At 52.5% G+C, this 10,610-nt stretch overlaps 1 protein-coding gene across 4 annotated transcripts in view; it reads left to right on the top strand.

Moving 5' to 3' along the window:
- The window catches only part of TMEM206 (transmembrane protein 206), a 31,623-nt gene that overhangs the window by 15,378 nt on the left and 5,635 nt on the right, over positions 1–10,610 (top strand). For 3 of the 4 annotated variants that reach the window (XM_010853027.1, XM_010853030.1, XM_010853029.1), the window contains 3 exons: positions 5,411–5,620; positions 6,981–7,132; positions 7,347–9,443. In XM_010853027.1, the coding sequence (XP_010851329.1) occupies positions 5,411–5,620; positions 6,981–7,132; positions 7,347–7,958 (974 nt within the window). In that variant the 3' untranslated portion in view covers positions 7,959–9,443. The other variant, XM_010853028.1, reaches the window with a different exon arrangement.

The raw sequence follows: 10,610 nt of genomic DNA, 5'->3' as shown, positions 1-10,610 counted from the left end.
CTCCAGCCCTCTGAGGAAAGGAAATCTCACAGTTTACATCTCACAGCCTTCGGAGTTCTGCAGCACTTGTAGCGCAAACCATCAGTCCTCCTCTCTCGGGATCCTCTCTCGATATCTCCCTGAAGCATGTAGCACAGTGTTACATATAGAGTTGGTGCTCGATGTTTGTAGATGTAAAGTGAATGATTTCCTTCTTTCTGACCACCTAGGACCCTTTATAGTTCTGTGCTCCTCTTGCTTTTGTGCTTTCTAAATAAAAGAAAATGAGATAGTTATGAGCAAATACTCTTGTGTCTTTGTATTTAAAGTCCATCTCTTAATTGCAGCATTTGGTTGGGTCTTGTGTTTAATCCAGACTGATATCTCTGCCTTTGCATTGGTGTTTAGTCTGTTTACTGCAAGTGTTGATGCGGTTGCATTTGGTTCTACCATTTTATTGTTCTCTGTCTCATATGTTTGTTGTTTCTCTGTCTCTTCTTTCCTGAAAGTTAGAAAATTTGCAGTATTGTTGTATAATTTTTGCGTTAGATAGCCTTAAATTTTTAAAATTATATAAATGGCTTTTTATATTTACCCACATATTTAACATTTCCAGGGATCTTTATTCCTTCGTATACATCTGAGAGTTACCATCTGGTGTCATTTCAGAGTTTTCTTTAGCATGCATTCTAGTGCAGATCTGTTGGTAGTGAATTCTCTCTGCTTTTGTGTTTGAAAATGCCTTTTTGTCCCCTTCATTTTTAAAGGTTAGTTTGCTGGAATTTAAAAATTCTTGAGTTGATGGAATTTTTTTTTCTTTCAATGCTTTAAAGATGTTCCGTTGCCTTGTAGCAGTAGTGTTATTCGCTCAGTTGTGTCTGACTCTGCGACCTCGTGGACTGTAGCCCACCAGGCTCCTCTGTCCATGGGATTCTCCAGGCAAGAGTACTGGAGTGGGTTGCCATTTCCTTGTCCAGGGGATCTTCCTAGCCTGGGGATCGAACCCGGGTCTCCTGCATTGCAGGCAGATTCTTTACCATCTGAGCTGCAGGAAGCCCCCATTGTCTTTCGGCCTTCATTACTTCTGATCAAACATTAACCTGTTGTTAGATTTAATTTCCTGTATGTAATATGCTCCCCCCCTCCTTTTTTTCCTGGGTGCCTTCAAGATTTTTTTTATCTTTGCATTGGCAGTTTCAGGATGATTTGCCTAGAATTGGTTTATTACTTATCCTGCTTGGCATGTATTGGGCTTCTTGAATCTATAAATTGATATTTTTTTCTCCAGTTTTTGGGAAGTTTGGGCCATTCTTTTTTCAAATATTTTTTGCATCTATTTTCTCTCTCCAGTTACCTTTTGTTAGACTGCTAGATATTGTCCCACAGTTATCTAGGCTCTGTTAGATTTTTCTTCAATCTTTCTTTTTTTAGATTGGATAATTTCTGTTCATTTAACTTCAGCTACACTGTTTTTTTGTTTTCCTGCCATCTTTTGCTGTTAAAGACTCGCAGTGAGTTTTTCATTTATTTATTTTTCTTTTCAGCTCTAGAATTCCCATTGGTTTCTGTATTTCTCCTCTGTTCATTCTAGAATTCCCATTGGTTTCTGTATTTCTCCTCTGTTCATTCCTTATCCATACATTTTCTTGTAAGTCCTTTTGGTGCTGTAAAATTCCCGTCTGCTAATTGCAACATTTGGGGTCATCTTAGTGCTGTTTGCATGTACTACTTTTTTCCTCAAGTGTGGGTCACATTTTCATGTTTCTTTGCATGTCTAATGATTTATTTTATTGAACACTAGACATTTTCCATGGGGTCACGAAGAGTCGGACATGACTGAGCGACTTCACTTTCACTTTTCACTTTCATGCATTGGAGAAGGAAATGGCAACCCACTCCAGTGTTCTTGCCTGGAGAATCCCAGGGACGGGGGAGCCTGGTGGGCTGCCGTCTATGGGGTCGCACAGAGTTGGACACGACTGAAGCAACTTAGCAGCGGCAGCAGCAGACATTTTTAGTGACACATTGTAGAGGTTCTGAATTCTCTTACGATCCTGTGAAAAATTTTTTTTAGCAAGTAGATAAAATAGCAAGACTCAAGTTCTAATCGCCTATATTCCTTGCATGAAGAGCAGCTGATCTCTTCTCAATCTTGCGGTTTCCAGCTGCTGTTTTTTCCTGGTCCTCCTGGAGTCTTCAGCAAGAACTGGAGCATGTTTTGTTTGCGGATTTGCGAGTTCATTCCCCCTTGTGGCTCCCTCCGTTTCAGGGTTTCCCCCTAACTTTCCAGCTGCTGCCCCAGCCTTGGACTTTGTCCACTGTCTCCCTGCACCACACCTTAGACTGTTCAGAGCCCTCAGGCAAAAAGCTGCAAGTTTACAAATCTCACCAGATGCAGTTTGTTTTTTTTTTTCAAAAGGGGTAGATTCTCTTTTGGTTTCAGCTTGCTTTTGATCATTTTCCAGTGCCTTCAAATAATTTTAAATTATTTCATCCAAGTTTGTAATTGTGTTCTGTAGAAGGGTGGTGTGAGCACGCAGCCTTGTCACTGTTGGAAGCCAGAAGCCAAGCACGTACCTTCTGGGGCTTCCATTCCTACCCCGCTTCCTCCTCAGCGTTGTGCTCAGCTGCTGGGGAGGAGACAGGCTTTTCCTCAGGGAGCGCATGGTTTCAGGAGCAGAGACCCTCCAAGAGCACTGTGGGAGTGTCTCAGCTCGGCCTGTCCTAACCAAGTACCTCAGGCTGGTGGCTGAAGCAACAGAAATGTTTTTCTCAGTTACGGAGGCTGTAAGTTCAGGGTCCCGGTGTCGGCAGGTTTGGAGTCTCCCGAGGCCCCTCTCCTTTGGCTTTCAGTCCGTGTGTTCTCATGTGTGACTTTTTCTCTGAGTGTCTGCACCCTCGTGTCTCTCCCTCTTCAAAGTATGGTCAGTTTACCGTGTTTTGTTAGTTTCAAGCGTACAGCAAATGCATCAGTTATGCACATACGCTCTTTCTCAGGTTCTTTTCCAGTATAGGTTATTCTGTGATGCCGAGTACAGTTCCGTGTGCTACGCAGCAGGTCCTTGCTGTTTACCTCTTTTTATATAGTAGCGTGTATATTTCATCCCACACCCTAATTTCTCTCTCCCCACACCCCCTCCTGCTATCTCCTTTGGTATAAATTTGTTTTCTAAGTGTGTGAGTCTATTTCTGTTTTGTGAATAAGTTCATTTGTATCATTTTTTTTAGATTCCACGTATTAATGATGATTGTCTTTCTCTGACTGATTTCACTTAATATGACCATCTGTGTGTTCATCCATGTTGCTGGAAATGGCAGTATTTCATCCTGTTTAATGGATGAGCAGTGTTCCACTGTGGATGTGTACCACATCTTCTTTATGCATTCACCTGTTGGTAGACTTAGGTTGCTTCCATGTCTTGGCTGTTATAAACAGCACTGCAGTGAGCACTGGGGTGCATGTTATCTTTTCAAATCAGTGTTTTCTCCAGATATGGGCCCAGGAGTAGGATTGCAGATCGTGTAGAATTCTGTGTTTAGTTTTCTGAGGACCCTCCGTAGCGATCTCCATGGTGGCTGTACCAGTTTACATTCCTACCAGAAGTGTAGGCCCTCCCTTTTCTCCACACTCTCTCCAGCGTTTATTATCTGTAGACCTCTTAAAATGATGCTCATTCTCTACAGGTGAGAGGTGATGATGTCGTTGTGGTTTGATCTGTGTTTTTCTAATAGTTAGCGATGTTGAGCATCTTTCCATGTGCCTTTTGGCCATCTGTCTGTATGTCGTCTTTGGAAAAATGTCTGTTTAGGTCTTTTGCCCATTTTTTGATTGGATTGTTTTCTGTTTTTTTTTGATATTAAACTATATGAGCTATTTCTATGTTTTGGCAATTAATCCCTTGTCAGTCTTGTAGTTTGAAAATATTTTCTCCGAGACCATAAGATTGTCTTTTCGTTTTTAAGCTCTTAAATTTAATTCAGTCCCAATTGTTTACTTTTGTTTTTATTTCCATTACTCTAGCAAACAGTTCCAAAAAAGTATTTTTGCAATTTATGTCAAAGAGTGTTCTGCCTATGTTTTCCTCTGGAAGTTTTATAGTATTTGGTCTTACGTTTAGGTCTTTTATCCATTTTGAGTTTATTTTTGTGTATGTTGTTAGAGAATGTTCTAATTGTATTCTTTCACACGTAGCTGTCCCGTTTTCCAACAGCGCTTACTGGAGAGACTTTCTTTTTTCTTGCATGTTCTTGCCTCCTTCGTCATGGATTAATCAGCCACGAGCGTGTGCGTTTATTTCTGGGCTTGATGTTCTGTTCTTTTGCCTTGTGTTTCTGCATTTGTGCCCATACCACACTGTTTTGATTACCTTGTAGCATAGTCTCAAGTTGCTAGGAAAGGTGGAAAAAGGGAGGAGAAGGGGACGGCAGAGGATGAGATGGTTGGATGGCATCGCAGACTCGATGGGCATGAGTTTGAGTAAACTCCAGGAGTTGGTGATGGACAGGGAGGCCTGGCGTGCCGCAGTCCATGGGATCGCAAAGAGTCAGATACTGAACTGAACTGATAGTCTCAAGTCAGGGGGTGTGATTCCTTCAACTCTGTTCTTCTTTCTCAAGATTGTTTTGACTGTTCAGGGTGTTTTGTGTGTCCATACAAATTGAAAATGTTTTGTTCTATTTCTATTTCTGTGAAAAATGCCACTGGGCTCTTGCTCTTCTTTATAGACATTTGTGCTATTGGATTAGGGCCCATCCTTATGACCTTCTTTAACTTCCTTAGCTCTTTGACTGCCCTGCTCCAGACACTGTCATCCTGTCTTAAGTCTTCACCTTAGGGCTTTTGGGGAGGGGATGGCCTCAGGACACACCATTTAGGCCCACTGTATTCCAGGCACCGCCTGAAGGGCTGGGGGTGCAGTGTGGACAAGAATGGCTCAGTATCCACCCACGTGGAGCTCACAGCCTGGGGGATAAAAAGACATGTAGACGGTGACATTGCAGAGTGATGACAAGGACCTTAGGGTGTCCTGGGAGCACTGAGGATGGGGTGCCAGTCAAGTTATGGGGTCAGGGGAGGCTTCCTTGAGGACATGCCTTTCTAAACTGAAACCTGAAGGATGAGTTAGGAGGCAGCCGTTGGGAGAACAGTGCTTCAGGCCAGGCTTGGGGTGAGAGGGGCTTCGGGGCAGAGGAGGGCGCACTGATAGGGCTGCTCAGGGGTGGGCAGCGCCCATGCTGGGTTGAAAGCGTCCCAGGGAGTCTCCTCCAGCTTGGGTCCCCGTCCTGGCAGAGCAGGAGTGTGGTGTGTGTTGATGGGTGCCAGGCGTTGGGCTTTGGGGGGTTAGGTGTGCAGACAGCCTCGCCTCTGGGGTGAAGCAGGTCAAGGGCCTGGAGACGCCCTCTGGGTCATGTGTGTGTTGTTGTCGCTCAGCCCTGGACAGCGAGTCGGCCTCCAGCAGCATCCGTTTCAGCAAGGCCTGCCTGAAGAACGTCTTCTCAGTCCTGCTCATCTTCATCTACCTGCTGCTCATGGCCGTGGCCGTCTTCCTGGTCTACCAGACTATCATGGACTTCCGCGAGAAGCTCAAGCACCCTGTCATGTCGGTGTCTTACAAGGAGGTGGATCGCTACGACGCCCCAGGTAGCGTCTGCCCCGGGACAAGCATTGGGTCCCAGGCAGCGACTTCTAAATACCCCCTGAGCCACCATTGCATTCCTGGCATGGTGTCAGGCACTACGGGCAGGGCAGGGGAATCTGAGACAGTCTGGGTGTGGGTTGCCCCACCCCACAAGCTGCCCTTGGTACCCAGCCAGAGGGTTGTGTGCCGAGGAGGGAGGCAGACCGAGCCTGGAGTGCTTGCTGGCTGCAGGGCTGGAGTGGGCACCGAAGGCTTCGTTCACAGCAGGATTTGAGCTGGGCTTTGGCAGATGGAAGAGTTTCTCTGGGAGGTGGGTCTGTAGGAGCAGAGATGAACTTAGGGAGACAGGGCTTCTCTGGGGAGATGAGTCTGGCCTGGCTGGAGCTGGCGGCCAGTGACCAGGGGAAGTGGAAGTTCTGGGGGCCAGGGGAGGCGTGGCCATCCAGAGGTGGCTGGGGCCTGCCTGGAGTGGGGACCCCCAGGCCACATCACCCACCGGGAGCCATCTGTGCCGAGGAGGGGACTGTCCGCTCCAGGGTGGCGGTGCTGGTGCTGGGCTGTGGTAGCGTGGTGTGAATAGTGGGGGTTGGGGGGCGGCATGAGGTCTGGGGGCTTGAGCTCTGCCCGCCCGGCCTAAGCACCCCCCTGCTGTGCCCACAAGACACCCCCGAGTGACCCTTACAGCGTAGAGCCGGAATCTCGGGTCCTCCCTCCCGGGGGGTTCTTGACAACGTGTACTGGTCCCAGTGTCTTCGCCCGTTTCATGATTGTCCCTCCTCTCTGTGTCCGCTGTGGTCTTTCTCTCTGTGGGTTTTACTCTCTGTATCTGGTCCCTTTGCCTCTCTGACGTTGCCGGTATCCCAGGTCCACGTGCAGCTTTCAGTGTAGTTAGAACAGCTGCCATCCTTGCAGCTTGGAGCGCGGCGCCTTGGCTGGGGAAGGGGAGGGACTTTGGAGACGTGACTTGCACACGTGGAGCTCCCAGTCCGGGAGTCCCACCACCAAGGGCCACCCGGTGAGCCTGCAGGTGGGTGGCGGTCCCGGGGGCCTGGCCTCCCGGCTCGGTCTCGGGTACCCCCTGGGAGCACGTGGAGCAGGGCTCTGAATGGGGTGGGTATTGCTGTAGGCACCGGGGAGGCTGCGTCCCCGGCCAGGAGAGGGGCTATGAGAAGGCCCTGGCTGCCTCCATGAGAGCGGGGCTTTCTGAGGGCAGGGCACGGGGCTCCCCACCCCCTGTAAACAGCCCTTTTCTTCCTCTGCAGTCACCCCGGGAGTCCTGGACTTAGGTGATTGATGAGTGTGAAAAAAATACTCATGATATGGTTTTAGGGGTGTGTTCACTTCTCTCTGTTCCCCCTCCAGGCATCGCCCTGTACCCCGGTCAGGCCCAGCTGCTCAGCTGTAAGCACTATTACGAGGTGATCCCGCCTCTGAGGAGCCCTGGGCAGCCCGGAGACGTGAACTGCACCACCCAGAGGATCAACTACACGGACCCCTTCTCCAATCAGACCCTGGTAACGCTCGTCTCCCGGGCTGGGGCTGGGCAGTGCACACCCCGAGGGCCCCTGTCTTCTTTCTGCCAGCTAGCCTCCCTTGCCCTTGGTGTGGGCCCTCACCCACAGCAAACGTGAGGCTGTCCTCTGGGGTCTGGCCGTGGCTGGCTCGCCTGCATCCAGGGCGGCAGTGGGCCTCGGCCTTCTCTGAGTAACCCTCTGTGATTCCCGGCAGTGTGATGAGACACCTGGTCCTGGATGGAAGGAGACAGGGCTGCAGAGTGGAGCTGGTGTGAATTTGCCAGGCGGGCCCCATACCCGAGTGCTCGACAGAACTGCCAGGATTGTTTCTGATAATACAGATTCCAGGTCCCACTTGGGCCCACCGGAATCGTGGTTCCTGGGGTCGGGGCCTGGGAATCCGTGTTCTGGAGTAATGGGGGCCAGTGTGAGAAGGAGCGCTGGTCCGGGAACAAGGACCCCGGCCCTGGCCGTCACGGAGGCTCTGCTCAGCAGGGGAGTGGACGACGAGGGTTCTGGAGACAAGGAAGGAATTCTGTGTATATTTACATCTTCTCCTTTGCTTCCCGTATCCTTGTTTCCAAAAGGACAGGGCTGCGTTAAGTTTTCCAGCTCAAAACAAGGAAGGAAAGGGTTTCTAGGCAGAGGAACTCTGCACCAAAACATAAAGGGAGGCAGCGGCATGCTTGTTTGTGCCTCTGAGCAAAATTGCACAGGTGGGTGTCTCTGGAGAGCCAGGGGCCCCCAAAGGGCAGCAGATGGCGAAGCTGTGGACAGAAGGGCCGGCTGGACAAGGAAGCTCGCATGTCGAGTACACCTTGGGTGATAGGGAGGCCCCAGGTGGACCTTGAGATGAAAGAATTCCTCTGAGACTTTTTGTTAATATGTATTCTAGACCACCTCCTGAAATCCTGCTGAAATGATTCCCACTCCTGCACACGATAGAGTAAGGTACAATATCGATAATAACCCTGCCAACCAAGAATGGATAGGAGGACCAGAGATTTTGAGGAACTGGTGTAAAGTATAAACAGCCCGTTGGATCGATCAATGGAGCAGGGCCAGGGAAAGCCTGTGCCCGAAAACAGGTGCCCCAGAGTCCCTGCTGTTGTGGTGAAGGCTTTCCTCCCACTCTTAACTCTGTTTCATCACGAAGAGCCGGGCTGCCTGTTGGGCAAGTTGGGATCCTGGCTCCAGGCCTGGCGGCCTGGCTTGCAGCCCCCATGGGCTGCTGGGACGGTGTTTGCTCTGGAGGAAGGCCCCGGGGCCCTTCTCTGCATAAGCTCGGGGTTGGGGGTCCCTGCCTGGGCACTGGGCCAATGGAGAGGAACAGCAGAACTCGAGACGGGACATCCGCGGCGGAAGGAGGGGATCCCTGGGGGAAAGGACTCTTCATGGGAGATGAGGACATGGAGCGGGCCCGCAAGGCCCACTGCCTTGGGGCGTCCTCCGCGTCAGCCCCAGGCTGGGGCGAGCCTGCAAGAGCCCCGCTTAGCAGGAAGCCCACACCCCAGACCCGCGCTAGTCAGCCCGACCCCACACTCGGAATGGAGAATTCAGGGTCGCCGGGAGACCAACAGCACAAAAGGCTGGAGAGGAACTGACAGAATTGACTCCAGGAAATGGGAGCTAATTTAAATGAAAAGAACCATAAGAAATTTGAACGAGGAGCTCGATAACTACAGTGCAGACACCGTCCGGATGCCCCGCTCTCTTAGTTCTCTGGGTACCAGCCCATGTCTACTTAGATGGCGCTGCAGATACAGGCTCCCTGGCCTGCCTTCCTCTTGGCTCCCCTCTGAGTGGGACGCTTACCAGGAGTCACTGTGGTCCACACCCGTCCAGGCCGGTTGGATTTGTTATAATAGAGTTTAACTGAGTATCATAGAAATTGATGAAATGAGGGCTCAAAAGGAGAGTAGTTTCTGTGCAGACGGAAGCTGACTGCAGTTACTGCCTTCAGCCCGAGGTGGCTCCTTGCCGTCCACGGATGTGGACTAGAGAGGAGGCACCTGGTCCCCAGGCCCCGCATCCCTCCCTGCACCAGGCAGAGCAGTAGAGAAGGAGCAGAGGCCGCGGTGGAGCTCCCCGGAGAGGCACGGCCACCTGCCGAGGCCCGGTGACGCCCCCGGGGTCGGACCTGTGAGGTGTGTCCTGCCTCGGCCCCGGGGGAAGGTCGAGGTGGGGTGGGGGCCGCCCCTTGGCGGAGACTCCTGCGTCCTGGGTCTCCCGGGCCTGGTCCACTGGGAGGCCCACCTCGGTGGGCAGGCACGTGTGCCCGGCTCCCCAGGCTGGCACTCTGGTCTCTCTGTCTCTGTAGAAATCCGCCCTGATTGTGCGGGGGCCGCGGGAGGTCCAGAAGCGGGAGCTGGTCTTCCTCCAGTTCCGCCTGAACCAGAGCAGCGAGGATTTTAGCGCCATCGATTACCTGCTCTTCTCGTCCTTCCAGGAGTTCCTGCAGAGGTACCCTTCAGAGCCTGCTTGACCCCCGGGATCTCACTCTAGCCGTGTGCATCCCTGGGCTGGGGGCGGGGGCAGGTGCAGGGAATCGGGATGCTAGGCAGCTGCCGGGCAGACGGAGGGCCCCCTGAGACAGTCCGGGCAGCCTGGGGGGTGTTCTGACCCTGCACGCAGAGCTGGCTGTGCCCCTGAGGGTGGGCGTTTGGGTCCCCCACTCCCTGACGGCGCTGCGGAGGACAGGCTGGGGCCGCCCGGGTTCTGTGAGGCCCTGGGCGTCCAGCCTCTGCTCTGGACTGTGTTCCCCCGGTGTCCAGGGACTGGGGTGGCCCTAAGGGAGGTCCCGGTGCCCGCTTGCCACCCGTTTCTAGTAGGAGGGTGCAAGTTCCTGTTCATCTTGGGACACCCCTGTTGCACCATCTCTGGGGCCCAGAGTGGTTGTGGGTGGCAGGAGCGTGTCCTGCAGGGGGGCCTGAGGGGGCGGTGATTCAGGTCCTCCGGGTCCAGCGGCTCTGTTTCAAGGAAGCAGGTCGGCAGCTGAGGCTGAAGGGAGGCCGCCCCCCCAACCCCTGGGCTGACGTGGCTGTGAGCCGCCTCCGCCGGTCACACCCGTGGCCCCATCCTGGGGCTCGGGGCCTCCGCCTCTTCTGCCCCTTCTTCCAGCTGGAGCTCCCCTCCCTTCCCTGCAGACGCAGGCCGCGTCCCTGTGCCCCTCTGAGCGTTCTCAGGGCTGCACTGTGGTTTCCTCTTGGCCGTGGGTGCTTTGTGACCCTTGGGCGCGCGCTGCAGATGCCTTTTCTGGCCAAGAGCTCCCAAGGGAACCCTCCTCCCCTCTCCGGGCCTTTAGAGAGGCTGATGGCCAGTGAGGGCACCCCAGGGCTGCTGAAGCTGAGTTCTCCAGGGTGCTGTGGGGCCCAGCCCAGTCTGCAGGCCTCTTTGCTGGGAGCAGGTGGTGGAGAAGACAGGGAGGGGGGTGGGGTGGGGGGCTTCTGCTGGGAGCTCCAGGGACCACGCTTCGGCC

This window comes from Bison bison, unplaced genomic scaffold (assembly GCF_000754665.1).
Source record: "Bison bison bison isolate TAMUID 2011002044 unplaced genomic scaffold, Bison_UMD1.0 scf7180017864322, whole genome shotgun sequence".
Classification (NCBI taxonomy): Eukaryota; Metazoa; Chordata; class Mammalia; order Artiodactyla; family Bovidae; genus Bison; species Bison bison.
Note: the sequence above shows the minus strand (reverse complement) of the source record. Positions and strands in the feature narration are given on the sequence as shown.